At 49.5% G+C, this 17028-nt stretch overlaps 1 protein-coding gene across 2 annotated transcripts in view; it reads left to right on the top strand.

Annotated features, from left to right (window-relative positions):
* COL22A1 (collagen type XXII alpha 1 chain) overlaps positions 1 to 17028 on the top strand; it is a 327746-nt gene that overhangs the window by 31515 nt on the left and 279203 nt on the right. For both annotated transcript variants that reach the window (XM_030795302.1, XM_030795301.1), the window contains exons 2-3: positions 1740 to 1902; positions 6645 to 7211. In XM_030795302.1, the coding sequence (XP_030651162.1) occupies positions 1812 to 1902; positions 6645 to 7211 (658 nt within the window). In that variant the 5' untranslated portion in view covers positions 1740 to 1811. The remainder of the gene's footprint in view (positions 1 to 1739; positions 1903 to 6644; positions 7212 to 17028) is intronic.

Below are 17028 nucleotides of genomic sequence, written 5' to 3'. Positions count from 1 at the left end.
TCAGGGGGATAATCCCAGAAATTGATTTGCCTGTGCTTGTCATTAGGCAGAGACCTGTTGCTATTTCCTTCATGGTTAATCCAGGTTTTTGGAGGCTCTCTTCTGATTCATTTTAACATTCTAGATTGTCATTGATGAAGAGTTGGAATGTCAACATAATTCAGAGAAAATCAGAAACAGAAACATACACACAGACACCCACGAGCTCCCTCCCCTGCCACATGTTTTTTATGTTTGGATAACCCCTCCTAGCCCTGGTCCAGGGTGCTAGTGGTGGCACGTGACTCTAACCTGCAGTGGACATGCCAGTTCATAGGATGTCATTTCATGGTTGTCTGCAGTCTTCCCTATGGTCATTGTAAACACCTGCATCAGACTGGTACTTTATAAAGGGTAAATGAGTTTGCTCCCGACGTACTCCCTTGCCACCGTCTTCATATTTTTCTGTTTATTAGAATCTTTTAAAAAGTATTCACCAATTATTTGAAGCAGAATAACCCTTATGAGGATTGTTTGGCCAACTGCCTTTGAGATAACTTCCCTACTATTGCAAAGATTGAGGTTCAGGAATCCCTTGAAGAATTCTTCGTTAGTTCTTTCCTTCATAGGTACTTACTGACCATGTGTAAATGCCCTAATCTTCCATGCCCAGTGAAGTTGGCCTGGCCTCAGCCTCCAGGAATCAAGGCATCCACAGGGCTGACAATGAAGCAAATGGAGAATTACAGTCACAGCCCCCTGCTGAGGAGCTCAGGGTTCACTTGGAGGTAGCTGAGCAGTGACCCCCTCAACCCAAAGGGAAGTGAGTGGTCTGGGAAAAATTTTCCAGAAGGGGAGCATCTGAGCTGAGCATTGCCAGAGGCTCCCAGGGTGGGTGTGGGGATTTTAGGTAGAGGGAAGCCCTTCCCGGGGGGCAAAAGAAGGTGTGGGGCACCTGGAACCTGTGGGAAATGGCTAGAAAGTTCATGGCTACCAAGTGCAGCATGGTCTGGGAGTGAGGCGAGGGGAGAGGCCAGGCTGGACAGGGGTGGGTAGATCATGGCAGGCCCCTGTGCCATATTCAGATGAGGACGATGGTACTGAATGATTCTAGTGTATTAGTCCATTTTCACGCTGCTAGAAAGAACTGCTCAAGACGGTAATTTATAAAGGAAAGAAGTTTCATTGACTCATTGTTCCGCATGGCTGGGGAGGCCCCAGGAAACTTACGGTTATGGAGGAAGGGGAAGCAGGTGCTTCTTACATGGTGGCAGGAGAGCGAATATGTGAGAGAGCAGGAAGAACTACCATTTATTAAACCAGCAGATCTCCTGAGAACTCCCTCAATATCATAAGAACAGCATGCGGGAAACTGCCCCCATGATCCAATCACCTCCTATCTGGTCCCTCCCTCGACACGTGGGGATTTCAGAGAGGGAGATTTGGGTGGTGACACACAGCCAAGCCATACCAGGCGGGATGTGGTGTGCAGTCCTCAGGCACAAGGCCCTCTCCTACTCCCTTCTGCAAGCCCATCTGCTAATCGGATGGCTGGGGGGATCCAGGCATAAATCCATGAAGGGGAGGTCACACTTGGCTCTGCTCTGGAAGGTCACACATTGGCTGCCTGGAGTTGAATCCGGGAGGGAAGATGGGTTGGAAGGTTGGGTGTGGGGAATTCCCCCAGGCGGGGCCCAGAGTTTGCCTCTCACAGACTTTCAGCTTGAGAGCCTTCTCTAAGGGTGTCTTTCTCCACACAGGCCATGCTGCAGTAGACCCTAACAGCGTCTCTTCCTGGCCAAGAGAAGCCTGTCCCCGAGAACAGGAGAGCCATGGCTGGCCTCCGAGGGAACGCTGTGGCTGGCCTCCTCTGGATGCTGCTGCTGTGGAGTGGGGGCGGCGGCTGCCAGGCTCAGCGGGCAGGTGGGGCCACCGTGGGCTGTGCCATGCTGTGCTGGGGACAGAGCAGTCAGCATGTGTCCGTGAGCATGGGCTGTGTTGTATGCATGCAAGTGAGTTCACAACTGACTGTGTGAGAGAGAGGGAGAGTCCGGAATCCAAGTGTGAGTCAGCTGCCCTCCAACCTAGGGACAAAAAATCACCAGCTTCTCAGCAAGGGCCTGTATATGTCTGAGAGTGTGTGTATGAGTGTGTGAGGAAGTGTGAGAGTGTGAGGGAGAGTGTGTGAGGGAGTGTGAAGGAATGTGGGGGAGTGTGAGTGTGGGAGTTTGAAGTGTGTGAGGGAGTGAGAGCGAATGTGTGTGAGTTTGAGGAAGAGTGTGGGGGAGTGTGAGGGAGTGTGTGAGTTTGACAAAGTGTGTGGGAGTGTGTGGGAGTGTGAGTTTGAGGAGCGTGTGGGGGAGTGTGAGAGTGTGTGTGAGTTTGAGGAAGAGTGTGTGGGAGTGTGAGGGAGTGTGTGTTTGACAAAGTGGGAGTGTGGGAGTGTGAGTCTGAGGGAGTGTGTGAGGGAGTGTGAGGAAGTGTAGGAGTGTGTGTTTGACGAAGGGTGTGGGGAGTTCGAGGGAATGTGTATGAGTGTGAGGTGTAGGGGAGTGTGACGGAGTTTGAGGAAGTGTGTGTGTGGGTGTGAGAGAGTGTGTGTTTGAGGTGATGTGTGAGAGTGTGTGAGTTTGAGGGAGTGTGTGGGGAAGTGTGTGTGAGTTTGAGGGAGTGTGAATACATGTGGCAATGTCAGTATGTTTGTGAGTGTGAATGTGAGGGGATGGGTGTGTGTTCCTGTGAGAGGAGGAGAGAGCGTGACAGAGAGAGGGAATGAGTTGCTTTAACACGTCTTGGTCAGTCACATCCTGGGTTGTGAGCCTGTCTCTACCAAGTGTGTGCAGGTTTGGAGCTCGGGGAGGAGGCAGGGGTGAGGACCTGGCTGTGTTGTCCTGTGAAGGTTTTGGGACACATTCCGGGGGAAATGGACACACTGGAGCCCACTTAGCAAAGGCATCCAGGACAGTGAGAAAAGCGTGTTTATGTAGTAGACCCAGTAGTTGGGAAAGCTGACTGGAGATGAGAAGGCCCGGGGCAGGAGGGGAGAGACATGGCAACATGGTTTTGCTAACCTGTATGAGGGCCCCTGCCCTGGGGGAAGGCACTGGTCAGCGCTTAGATATGAAGGAGGGGTCAGGGTCCACAACCCCGGCATAGAGCCTGCACACTGGGGTCCTCGATACACAGACAGGTGGGATGTTCATATACTGCCCACCGGGCGGCCAGGGAGACCACCTGTCACTAGATCCAGGAAGCAAAACGCTGAGCCCATGTTATAGGAAGTGACATATATATATATTTTTTCTTTTTTGAGATGGAGTCTCGCTCTGTCGCCCAGGCTGGAGTGCAGTGGCGTGATCTCTGCTCACTGCAAGCTCCGCCTCCCGGGTTCACGCATTCTCCTGCCTCAGCCTCCTGCGTAGCTGGGACTACGGGCGCCCGCCACCACGCCTGGCTAATTTTTTGTATTTTCAGTAGAGACGGGGTTTCACCGTATTAGGCAAGATGGTCTCGATCGCCTGACCTTGTGATCTGCCCGCCTCGGCCTCCCCAAGTGCTGGGATTACAGGTGTGAGCCACCACACCCACCCAGGAAGTGATATTCTAAGGCTTTTCTCCCTGGACTTAAAAAAGAAAGGTTGACATTATTTCTTTATTGAATTTACATAGTTGTCTCATGTTTTTTTTTTTTTTTTTTTTTTTTTTTTTCCTGAGCCTCTCAAAGCCTGGCTAGCTGGAAAGACAGTAATAACTGTAGACATCCTGTTTTACATGCAGGGAACAGGAGATTTCTGCACCCATCTAGCCAACCCCAAATGCACAGCCAATGCACAGGATTATCACATTTAAAAGCAAAAAGGCCCTAGGGTGGTCTCCTCTGTGCCCTCATTTCATAGTAGAAAATGGTAGGCCCCAGAAAAGCACTCACCTGCCAGGAGTGGCATAGCTCCTGCCTTAGCAGAATCAAGGCCAGAAGCCAGGGCACCTGCCCGGGTTCAGATCTCTTCTCTCCACGTCGCACTCCAGCCTCACGGGCACACAATCCCGCCTGTTCCCTGGCCTCTGGGAGAAAATGTGCCCTGAGCTCAAAAGGGCCCCTTGGGGAGGCCTCCTGAACAAATGAAACTTCTGTAGCCTTCAAACAAATTTGCTCTAGGATTACAGCCTGCAGGCCAGGTTCTGCCTGGCCCTCAGCAGCAATTATCCTGAACAGCCTGGGACATTATTGTCCCAAAGACAAAAGAATGATCTTTTGTGTCAAGGAAAAAAACTCCCCAGGAATTATCTCCAAGTCTGCACATGTGGTCAAACACACTCCAGAGTTCTAATCCTGTTAGGGATCAGTCCTGCTAAGGTTGGGATGTAACTCAGTGCCTGACATGCAGATTGTCCCTTGGATTTTCAAAGCTAGAGGGAAAGGTAGGTGTGGAACATTCAAGGGTGGCATTGGCTCAGATCACATAGGGAAGCATTTGTGGGAGTATGTGTGTAAATTCGTATAACTTTATCGTTTTTCTGTTTTTTGAACTTCATTGCTTGCAAATATAAGAGCAAAAAATACAAAAAATAAAATTCACTCATAGCTCTGCTTGCCAGAGGTAAGCAAGTATTTCTCTCTCAGGTTCTGTCATGCATACATACATACACAATCGCGCGTGCACACACACGCGCACAGGTTTTCTTTCCAGAAATTCTATGTTATACATATCATTTTATAAACAGCTTTTCACACCCAGGGCTATATTGGAAAAGTGTATCCATGCTGGTAAATAAGGATTCCTCTTCAGCCATCACTGTCATGGCTGCCTAGCAATGAATACATCATGATTTTTCTTTAAGTAATTTATTTAATTCCACATAGGTGATTGTGTAGTTATCTCCAGCATTTTTTTGCCATGCTGCTGTGAATTTCTTTATACATCTTTTTTTTTTTCCATTTATCTGATTGTTTTCTTGGGATAAATCGCTAAGTTTGGAATTGGTGGATAAAAAGATTCCCTCCTTTATAAGACTTCAAAGCCCCTGAGAAAGGGTGTGACAAATCCATGGCCACTTGCTGAACAGGCAGGTGCGTTCTCCTCCAGCTCTCATGCACCCAGCCACTACCAGACCATTTCACCTTTCCAATCTGGTATTTCAACAAAGTGTTTTTTTGTTTAGTTTAGTTTAGTTTAGTTTTTATAGCCAAATCTTTGTGCCTGGTGTTCCCAGAGGCCTGGTCCTCTGCTTCTGCTTGGATGGCCAAACCCTACCTTCTGGAAGAGTCAAACTAGGGCTTCTTCTTTTTATTTATTTTTATTTTTATTTTTTGAGACAGTGTCTCACTCTGTCACCCAGGCTGGAGGGCAGTGATGTGATATTGGCTCACTGCAACCTCCACCTCCCGGCTCAAAGGATTCTTGTGCCTCAGCCTCCTGAGTAGCTGGGATTACAGTCATAAGCCACCACGCCTGGCTAATTTTTGTATTTTTAGTACAGACGGGGTTTTGCCATGTTGGCCAGACTGGTCTCAAACTCCTGGCCTCAAGTGATCTGCCCGCCTTGACCTCCCAAATTGCTAGAATTACAGGCGTGAGCCACTGCACCTGGACTTAAGACCAGGGCTTCTTGATAGTTCTTTGTATATTTGTGCAGCATTCTAGAGATTGGAAAACACTTCCCCCTTGTATTATCTGATTTTAAAGGGCTAGGTAGTTAAATAACTGGAGAGTGCTGGCTAAATCAATTATGTTCATCCGTGCAGAGGACTCTGTGCAGCCGTGGAAACCAGCATGATCAAACTAGAAATGGATTTCTAGCTTATAACTAAATGCAGGGAGAACAGCATATGTATCAGTATGTCTGGTACAGTCCCATTCCTATCAATAATTATATGGAAATAAAAGTAATTAAGTATGTATACCACGCTTTAACAGTGGTTATCTCTGTGTGGGAATACGGGCATTGAAAACATCAAAACATCTTTTTTTTTTTTTTTTGAGACGGAGTCTCGCTCTGTCGCCCAGGCTGGAGTGCAGCGGCGCGATCTCGGCTCACCACAAGCTCCGCCTCCCGGGTTCACGCCATTCTCCTGCCTCAGCCTCCCGAGTAGCTGGGACTATAGGCGCCCGCCACCTCTCCTGGCTAATTTTTTGTATTTTTTAGTAGAGACGGGGTTTCACTGTGTTAGCCAGGATGGTCTCGATCTCCTGACCTTGTGATCCACCCGCCTTGGCCTCCCAAAGTGCTGGGATTACAGGTGTGAACCATCGCGCCCAGCCTAAAACATCTAAACATCTTTTGATTGCATTTTCTGACTTCTTAGAAATGGGCATACATTATTTGTGGTAGGTTGAAAAATAAAAATGGAGTCACCTTTTAAACAAAATAAAAGTGAAGAGATTGAGGCATAGTGCTGTGCGGTGGGTGTTAATCATTTTAATGTGATGCTACATATTGTCAGTTGAGCCTCACAGCAGTCTTGGGGAAGACTCATCATTATTGCCATGTGAAGGTTTGGAAACCGAGGCTCAGGCCCTTCAGACAGCCCGGGGCCCTTGGGTCGTGAAAGACAGGGCAGGTAGGTATTTGAGCAGGCGTGTGTGACCCCAGTGACCTTGATGCCCCAGGACAGTGTCCTTTCCATGCCCATTTGCCCTACGCCACCCATTCTCTCACCCCTGCAGGTTGCAAAAGTGTCCACTATGATCTGGTCTTCCTCCTGGACACCTCCTCCAGCGTGGGCAAGGAGGACTTTGAGAAGGTCCGGCAGTGGGTGGCCAACCTGGTGGACACCTTCGAGGTGGGCCCCGACCGCACCCGTGTGGGGGTTGTGCGCTACAGCGACCGGCCCACCACGGCCTTCGAGTTGGGACTCTTTGGCTCGCAGGAGGAGGTCAAGGCGGCTGCCCGGCGCCTCGCCTACCACGGGGGCAACACCAACACGGGTGACGCGCTGCGCTACATCACAGCCCGCAGCTTCTCCCCACGTGCCGGCGGCCGCCCCGGGGACCGCGCCTACAAGCAGGTGGCCATCCTGCTCACCGATGGCCGCAGCCAGGACCTGGTGCTGGACGCAGCGGCGGCCGCCCACCGCGCTGGCATCCGCATCTTTGCCGTGGGCGTGGGCGAGGCTCTCAAGGAGGAGCTGGAGGAGATCGCCTCAGAGCCCAAGTCCGCCCACGTCTTCCACGTGTCTGACTTCAATGCCATCGACAAGATCCGGGGCAAGCTGCGGCGCCGTCTGTGCGAAAGTGAGTGCGCCCGGGCCCCACGTGGCCCTGCCAAGAGTGACGCCCCCTGCTGGGCCCACGGGAGGGGTCCTCGGGCAGATAGGGATCCTGTGGCTGGCTCCAGGAAGGCGGGGGAAGTAGCAGGTGCAGAGGCTGAGGGACCCCACATTCTTGGGTTTGGCCACACAGGGACCCTAGTAGCATGTGCACCCCCTGGACATTCCTGTTTTCAGGAAGGATGTCTTCTCCCATCCAGAGGCAGAGGTCGCGGGCAGAGGCAAGAAGGAGTTGGGGATGAAAGAGGGCTGGGTTCTAACCACCCTGCCACCTGGGAGATACTTGGTGTCTCATCTTTACCTCTGATATGGCAACATCCTCTGCTTACTGCCCAGAGCTGTGAAAGCTAAAAAGTGTGCATGCAAAGTCTGGCCTGAAGCACTGGGCATATAGCAGGGTCTCCCAAGGGGCAGTGATGAGGGATCATGCCAGAAACATTCAGGCTCCGTCAGCTCTTCCTAGCAGCCCAGAGTCAGTCATTTAGACACAGTCAGGAGCTGCTTATCCCAGAGGCCAAGTGCTGTTGACCCGGTGCCCTCTGAGATAACCCAAGGCCTCTAGCTTATTTGTCTGGAATCTGTTGATTGTGGCTGGGGGTGGGGGGAGGGGAGGCAGAGGGCTGATGGCCCCCAGGGCTCTGACCTGGAAGCCTGACCTCCAGGGTTTAGTGGGGGTCATTCTGAGGACAGACCCCTCCCCAGGACAGGAAGGGTGAAGTGGGTTTCTCATGTTCCAGACTGTCTCCAGCTTCTGCCTCTGCCTATTGCATTGGGGTGACATTTGTCCTTCTTGGGTCACAGTGGGTGCTGAGTAACCTTCTCCTCCTGGCCTGGCAGGGGCTGGGCTTTGAAGCTGGTCAGACGGAGTGTGGAGCCTCAGCCTCTGTCTTGCTGATAACTGCAGGGGAATGAACAACCTCTGCTGGGAAGCCATAGGTTACACCTTGGCCAGGGGCAGGGAAAGCCTTGGGGGCTGGGGCAGCATGGAAGGTGCTGGTGATGGGAGCAGCTGGGTGTGACTCAGCAGGGGAGGCAGGGGCCTGATCCTGGGGATGTGCCTGGCTTGCAGCCTGGTGAGAAAACAGCTAAACCATTTCTGAAACTGGGGTGGCTCTAGGCTGCTTTACCACAGTATGACCCGTTTCTCTGTGTTGGCTCTTTGAATCTCCGCTTATTTATTCAACAGATACTTATCAGGGCTCTACTTTTTTGTGTGGCCTTGTGCTGATTTCTGGGGCTACAGAAAAAGATAAGACACAGCACCCATTCTCAGGGTGCTCATAGTCTAGAAGGCAGGAAAGCCACATAAAAGGGAATGTGATACTGTGCAGGTAAACTTTAATAAAGACGCAGGCAGCATCTCACGTGCCAGGTCCACGTGTGATCGTGGTATGTGTGGGGCTACTGAGAATGAGGGAGGGCTCCCTGGAGGAGGTGGTGCTTAGGTTGTTTAGAGGATGGGCATGAACTGCGTAGGATTGAGAAGGATGAGATGGAGTAGGATTAAAGGATGCCATGACATGGTCAATGAACCATGATGGGCCCACGCAGGTGGGGAAAAGGAGGAGATTAGGGCTGCTGGGTGTTGCCAGATTGTCAGGGTCCCCATAAAGGGGGACCTTATGTGCTAAGGTGAGGACATGCTGGAGGGTTTATGCAGGGGTATGACATGGTCACATCTCTGTGGGGAATGGAATGCCACTGAACAGCAGGACAAAGGGAGGTCCTTCACAAGACTGCTGGAGAAATTCAGATAATTATGAGAGATCCAGCACTGATGACTTGGCCTGTGTTACAGAGGTGGAAATCGATGCCCAGAAGGCTAAGTGAAGGTAATCTACCCTAGAGCATGCAAGGCATTGGCTGTGGACTTCCCATAAGTGACTTCACTGACCCACATCACAACCTCACAGGATAAGGATTCTCTCTTATAGATAAGAGCGCACAGAATGCTGAGATCATGAAAGGCACAGCTTCAAGGCATGTTGGGCCCTCAGTTGTAGGCCTGAGAGGGGATGGGTCAGGTGGGGAAAGAGGAGTGACAGGAGACATCTCAGGCAGGGCTGGAGCTATGGGATGGATCCAGGTGCACCCTGGATCGATCAGAAATCTGTGCAGATAAGATCTAGGCACAGGGTCACAGCCCCAGGTAAGAAGTAGAAATTCAGTGTGGTAGCTCAGGAACACTGAATTCTACTTGTTATTCCAGAATCCAGAACCCCTTGATGCAGAGTGCTGGGAAAGAAGGTTACTTCCAGATCCTTCCCACTTTTTTTGTTTGTTTTTGCCATCCTGACAGTCTTGGTTCAGAGTGGTTCTGGATCTCAGCAGGGCCGACTCTAGACTTTGAAGCTCCTTCACGCCCAGGGATGGCTCTGAGAATGGCAAAGACAACCCCAGAGAGGTCGAGTCCCTGGGATGTGCCGTACAGTTGATAGACACCAGGGCTGGAGACAGAACCCAGGCCTTCAGACTGCAGGCCTCTCCCCCATGCCTCCAGAACATGGGCTTCACCATGACTGATCCTGGTAAAGCAAATTTATTAATATTATCACTTTCAATTGAAAGGTCACAGGTCAGGCAGCTTCAGGCGATGAAACCTGGACCCATTCATTCCACTCTCCATTTCCAGGTTCCTCTGTCTTGGTGTTAACTCTGTTCTTGGCTTGCCTTATGTGTCAGAATTATACTGGTAAGTGGGTTTCAGTGAAGATACTCTGCTGAAGGTTTTATTTAGAGGAGGGTGAGATCAACAAGGGATACTGAGGTACACAGGAATTAGTGATGGGAGAAGCCAGCTGAGAAGGGATGGAGTGTGTCACTAGAGTCCATGAGGGCTGAGATTGGGTGGCCCTGTAGGACCCTTAGTCATGAAGGCATGCAGTTCTCTTGCCACAGCACAACACACAGGCAGAGAGGGAGCAAGAAAGAAGCCCCTGCCCCTTATCTGCTCTTGCATCTGTTCCTTCCACTAGCCTGACCCCATCTGATACCAGCCAAGCAAGGCCAAGTGATGCAGTCACAATGGCTGGCCTGCTGGGCCTGGGAGCAGGGCAGAGGGAGAGAATGGACATGGGAGGGCAACCTGGGGACACCACAGCAAGACACCTCTGAGATTCACCTCCCAGTGAATCTCAGAGCCATGTCTGCCTGCAAACCCGGGAGGAGAAGAGACTATTACCCAGCAGGCCTGGCACTTGGTCTCACTGGACTATGGTAGGTCATGTGACTGTCCCTACACCAATCACTAGTCTAGGAGTGGAAATAAGTTGAATATTTTGGGCCTGTCACAAGACCTCGTCTAACATTTGGGAGTAGAGTTAGTTCCCAGCCTAGCTCCCTCAAGGAAAGGGATTTGATACATGAAGGAAAACCAGGGAGCTGTTACCAAGAGAAAGGGAAACCTACACAGGCCAGCCCAGAACACACGTCCGCCCTGATCACGTCAAGAAAAGCTCATGGATTCTGTGAAGACAGGGCTTCTCCAAAATCCTAAAATAGATGTAAGATTTAAGTGAATGCTCAGTCATCTAAAGGGAATCAGCTTTTGTAAATACAGCTGTGAGATGAAGAGGGCCTGGTCTATTCTGGCTACAAATGAAATGAAATCCCCTTACAATTGCTTCAATTAGAAACAAAGCAAAACAAAATAAAAGAGCTAATAGTGACATATTGGAAAGCAGCTAGTGAGATTGAGTCAGGGAGCATGGCAGAATTTGAACACCAGAAATCTCTTGGTACACAGAGGATGCCTGTGGGGGACTTCACAGCCCGAGGAGGAACTAGTCTCAATAGCGGCCACTTATTGATGACCTGGAAAATGGTAGACTAAAAATATCAGGGGTTTTTTTTTTGATGTAGTCATCATTGAGTTAGATCCAACTCACTCATTCATTGAATAACCATGCATTGAAACAGCCATTTGATTCAATCTCATTTATCCATTCCTTCATTAACAGTCATGCATTATAGTAAACATTCTCTTCATTCATTCATTCATTCACTCAAAAAGCACATTTAGTCATTCCTCTGTGCTGGACACAGGCCAGGTGCCCATGATGCAGTAGTGAATCTGGCATCCTCTTTGTCCTTGAGAGGGAAACTCTTGTCTACTTGGGGCAGCAGGAAAACGGCAGACAATTACACAATGGAGTGTGTAATTTTATATATGCATTAGTTTACCTGCCTAGTATATATCTTCACACACAAGGATATACGCTTCACAAGGGCAAAGTCCGTTCCTTGTGGTACCTCAGTGCCTAGAACAGAGCCTAGTATGTAGAATGAGCCCCTAAATATTGTTTAAAGGAAATCAAGGGCAGTGACCTGACAGTTAATTCTGTGCTTGCTGTTATGATGTGCGCATTAGAAGTTCATGGGCAATGATCTATTTCACTCCCCACCCCACCCCCGCCAAAGAAAACAAGAACATGAAGCAAATCTGAAATTATAGCCAACAATAATGGAAATATTTAATGCGTTCACATTTTGGTGAACAGAGACAAATGGTTAGATTTTGAAGGCTGGTGCAGATTTAGAAAAGGCAGGCTTGGCTGTTTTATCGTTGATGGCACAGAGGCACATAGGGGCTGAGTGGCCTGTCCAGGATTGCAGCGGACAGGTGTGGAAGTCTTTCTTTGGTCAGAACCTACTGCCTAAGAGTGAGTGCTTTCAACTATCCTTCTGGAATCTCACTGCATATCTAATTATCAAACCCTACCCAGTGTCTAGAACAGATGTGGCTCATATCTGGTGGCCAGTGGCTGTTTGTTGAATGAATGACTGACACGAACTTGAAAAAAAATCATTATCCCCATTTTACAAATGAAAAAGAGTATCAGCAGACTGAGGAGTGGAATAACAACATTAACAGAAGTAACACATGGCCAGTGTTATTATAGATGCATTTCAGTCATCATATCTGACCTCCCCAGTGGCCTGACCTCCCCAGTGGCCTTCCCTAAGGTCTGCCGTGATGCTGCTGGCTATGTGTTTCCTTGACTTTGGACACATTCAGAGAAGTGTCTCTGTGTCACGACATCAGCTCCTGCTTCTCTATCGCCTGACAGAGGCCCCCAGAGGATGCAACCTCAGCCTCAGCTTCCTGCAGTGTGTGGGGCGGAGGCCTAGGACAAGGCCAGTCCCGGAGCATCAGCTATAATTAAGAGTTTTCTCCACCCCAGGCTTTGTCGTGGCCACAAAACGAGCTTTATATAGCTTATCGGGTCACTGTAAGTGAGCCTGTGGAATGCCAGCTGGCCGCAGCCGAGAAGGCCTCCACCTACTTCTATTTTGGGGACACACTATGGTGGTCCTCTCTTTCCTGTCCCCACAGCCAGGGAGTCCCTTGCTGCGTCCTGTCTTTTGCACTTGGACTTTTGGGCTGGGATGTTGATGATCTGGATTAGAGCAAAGAAGGAGCCTCTCCCGTGTTCCCGTGGTGTTCTCTCTCTCCAGATGTGTGGTCATCCCCTCCCCCTCTCCCACCCTGTTGTGGATATGTTCATAGTTAGCTCTATTCTCATTTAATGAGAGTTTTCACTCCTGGGCGCTTCCACTTGCCAATACGACTGAGGGTGGGAGTAGAGGGAGGCTTCTTTTGTGCGAGGAGATTAATTTTCTCATTTTATTGTTCACCTGTGCTTCTCGCTGGGAAAATGTCAGCATTTAAACTCCAGCTCTGCATTTTGATGAGTGTGTGATTCTGTGCAATTGACTTAGCCCCCTTCGTCTCAGTTACCTGTAATGTGGAGTCAGTTCCTCCTTGCAGAGGGGTTTGTGGCCATGATCAGGGAGATTAGTCTGGTAGGTGGGTACTGATATTTATGGAGGGGCTCTCCTTTGCTTTCTGTCGTAGTTAGCAGGCAGAACACTTAACCTTTCAAATAAATTAATTATGAGGTTCACTTAAGTGGCGCCACTGCACTCCAGCCTGGGCGACAGCGAGACTCCGTCTCAAAAAAAAAAAATCTGTTTTGTACATTTTTTCTTTCTGTAGTGCAAAACACTTTTAGTAAATAATACAACTTATGTATATAGTTGGGAATGGACTAAACAAACATTTATAGGTAATATCTCACAACAGCGGATGCTTTTACCCACTCTTTTCACATATTATTGACTTATTTTTTTCAATGCATATTCATTGAGCTTCTATTATCTTTCAGATACTGGTCTGAAGCATGAGAGTTACAGGGGTATGTGACATATATGATCCCACTTTAAGGGTGACACTTTCCAGAAGGGAAAGGAGATGGGCAGTCCATCAAGTGATGGGCTAGGTCATTTCATGTGGTGATAAGTGCTTCAAAGCTGAGAAACCCGGTGAAGTGGGTCTCTCGGAGGAGAGAAAAGTGCCTTGATCTTGGAATGGTGTGAAACAACTGTGCAAGCCAAGACTGATAGGCTGAGTTCCAGGCCCGGGGAACAGGGACCACAAAGGGACTGAGTGGGAGTGGACTCCACATGATGGAGGAGCCCAGTGGCTGGGGTGGAGGTGGGGTGGCAGCCAGCATTGCTTAGCAGGAGAGTGGGACTGTTCCCATCTGTAGGAGGCAGGACTGGAGGCTCAGCCATGTGGCTTACCTTTCCCAGTTCACACAGCTCGGAGGGGCATCCAGGGGCCAGCCCTGAATCTTCCCTCAGCGGGAAGACAGCCTACCTCAGAACCCCTGCAATTATCTTTCCCTTTGAAGACGCAGCCACACATATCCCAGGGGATGGCAGGGAGGCTGGCTGTTGGCAAGTCTGGATGGCATGTCTGGCCTGGGAAATTCTAGGCACTGTCTCCCTCTAAGCAAGAGTCTTGTACAGAATCAAAGTGGGCATGGCCCTGCTGGTGGCATCACCCCTCGTGACCATGCCTTCCAGGCCACACTCCCATCTCTGTCCCCACATCCCTGTGCCTGGCCTGAGACTCCATGGTAAACTCAGCGTGCACACACCCCACCTACACACACCCACACACACAAACACCATGTGTACCAGGCATATCACACACCCTAGATAGAAGCACATGCACACAGACGCCCCCACAAACCACACCCTCACATACACACCCACTCACACACATCGCATATGCACACACCACACACACTCTCCACACTACACATACCACACACACCATGTGTACTATATGCATACACACATACACAAACACTGCACACCACACATACCACACACATGCCACATAGATATGCACCACACACCATATGCAAATACATGTTTTGCACACTCCACATGAACACACTGTATATCACAAACACTCCATAGACATATCGCACACATACATGAACACATGCACAAACACCATTTACACCCTGCACGCCACATGCACCACATACACATAGTCTATATATAGGCACATGTGCACAAACATCACGCACACCACACTCCCCACATGCATACCTACCCACGTACACACCCACATACACACCCATTCACCTATACACACCGTAAACTGCACTCCGAACACTACATATCGCACACACACCCCACAGAAACACAAACCATGCATACCACACACACTGCACATAGGCTACACACACCACACACACACCACATACACACGACACACCACACATATGCAACACACATTCTATATACACACACCATACACCACATACAAATGCACAATTCACACACACCACATATACAAACAGCACCCACACAGACACCACAGACACACCCACCCACCTACATACATACAACGTACACAGCTCCATACACCATTGGCCATGTACTCAACCCTCCACACACACACAGGCACACCACGCACATAAGACCCTCCACACAAACACAGACCACACACACATGCTCCACGCACACCACATGCACACACATCACACACACATGCATATTATATCCACGTGCCCACATACATAATACTCCACATATGGCCTCACGTGCCACCCTCCACATACACACACACCAGGCACATAACACCCCACACACATATCCACACTACTCATACACACATGCAGCACATACACCACACACACATCTGGGAACATGTATGTGACCACAAAGTGACCCACCCAGCTGTTCCCTCTGGGTGGACCCAAAGGCCGGGAGGGATGGGCAGCAGTGTGGGTTGTGGGTTTGGAGCCGCCACGTAGAGGTCTGTGGCCTGGCACTTGGGACGATGTCAGTCAGCCCGGGCCCCGCCCTCCAGCTGCAGGTCACCAGGAGTTCCTCTTGGGAAGCTTATTAGGACTGAGGTCACCAAATAGAAGTCATAATTGAATTACTTAATTATGATTTTGTGCTGTGAAATTTTATGTGAAAATTACTGAAAACGATGGAAAACTAAAACCTCTCATCATTTATTTTAAATGTGTGTACTTCAAAGAAGAAAAATAGTCTTCCAACCCTGCCCAGCCAGACCTAAGCCTGGAGATGACCCCTAGAACCACTGGGCTCACGTACCTGACTCCTGCCTCTGCCTAAAACTGTACAACCCACGTATTAGAAGCAACGGGCTTGTGCGACACAAACACTTCGCTGTCAGAGCATTTCAGACCAGGGCATGCAGCCCATCTCATTCTCATGGCACAGGTCTCCTTTGGCTGGGGGGAGCTTGCACCCCCCAATTTATTCCCAAATTGGTGGCGATTTATCTTGCTTCAGGGTAGGTTTTCTTGCGACAATGCAATATGAGACTTTTTTGTACTGAGCTCCTTATGCACCTGCGGATTATTCCTGCAGGTGGATTCCTGGAAGAGGTTTGCATGGTCAAAGTAGCTCCATCAGTGGTTGAAGCTGGTTAAGCCACAGCCTCTGGAGCTGGGTCATCCAGCTGGGCCTCCCAGCTGTCTCCTTCCTCTCTGTTAACCTTAGGACAGTTACATAACCTTTCTCTGCCTGGTCTCCTCATCTGTAAGGAGAGGATGCAGGGCTGGGCGCTTGGCTCACACCTGCAATCCCAGCACTTTTGGAGGCCGAGGCAGGTGGATCACCTGAGGTCAGGAGTTCGAGATCAGCCTGATCAATATGGTGAAACCCCATCTCTACTAAAAATACAAAAATTAGCCGGGTGTGGTGGCGGGTGCCTATAATCCCAGCTACTCAGGAGACTGAGGCAGGAGAATTGGTCAAACCCGGGAAGCAGAGGTTGCAGTGAGGCGAGATTGTGCCATTGCACTCCAGCCTGGGCAACAGAGGAAACTTCATCTCCAAAAAATAAAAAATAAAAAAAATAGGAGGACAGGAGGACAATGATGACACTCTTTACCTTGTAGAGTGTTTGAGGATCTATTGAGTCAATACCAGGGGAACTCTTGATGCAGTGATGGCCCTGAGTGTGGGCTTTTACTGTATACATTTACACACATGATGTATTCACTTGTGTGTTAGTGTGTATTTATTATGTATATATACTTTCAGGAAGATGATCAAATTAAATACCTTTCAATTAGCACAGTGTTTCTCAACTTTTAAATTATTATTATCTACCCCCAAAGGTGCCTCTGTAAGTACTTTTTTCCTAACTATCCCCCTTCTCTGAAACTGCAATACCATACATGTATTACATACTTCTGTATGCTGTTGGGTAGGGCAGCACTTTGGAGGGCCTAAGGCTATTATAATATCTAAGATTCTCTCCCACTCCTACCCAAGCTGAATTTGCCCCCTTGGAAGTGATGTTGCCCCCTTTGAGAACCCCTGATTCGGGATGTATGAGAGGATCACAGAATGAGAACTCAGGGAAGGCCTGGGGTTGGAATCTGGTCCTCTCTTCCTCGGAGGCCGTGACTTCATAATATCATCTTCAGCGGGTGGAC

This window comes from Nomascus leucogenys, chromosome 16, assembly GCF_006542625.1.
Source record: "Nomascus leucogenys isolate Asia chromosome 16, Asia_NLE_v1, whole genome shotgun sequence".
Taxonomy (NCBI): Eukaryota; Metazoa; Chordata; class Mammalia; order Primates; family Hylobatidae; genus Nomascus; species Nomascus leucogenys.
Note: the sequence above shows the minus strand (reverse complement) of the source record. Positions and strands in the feature narration are given on the sequence as shown.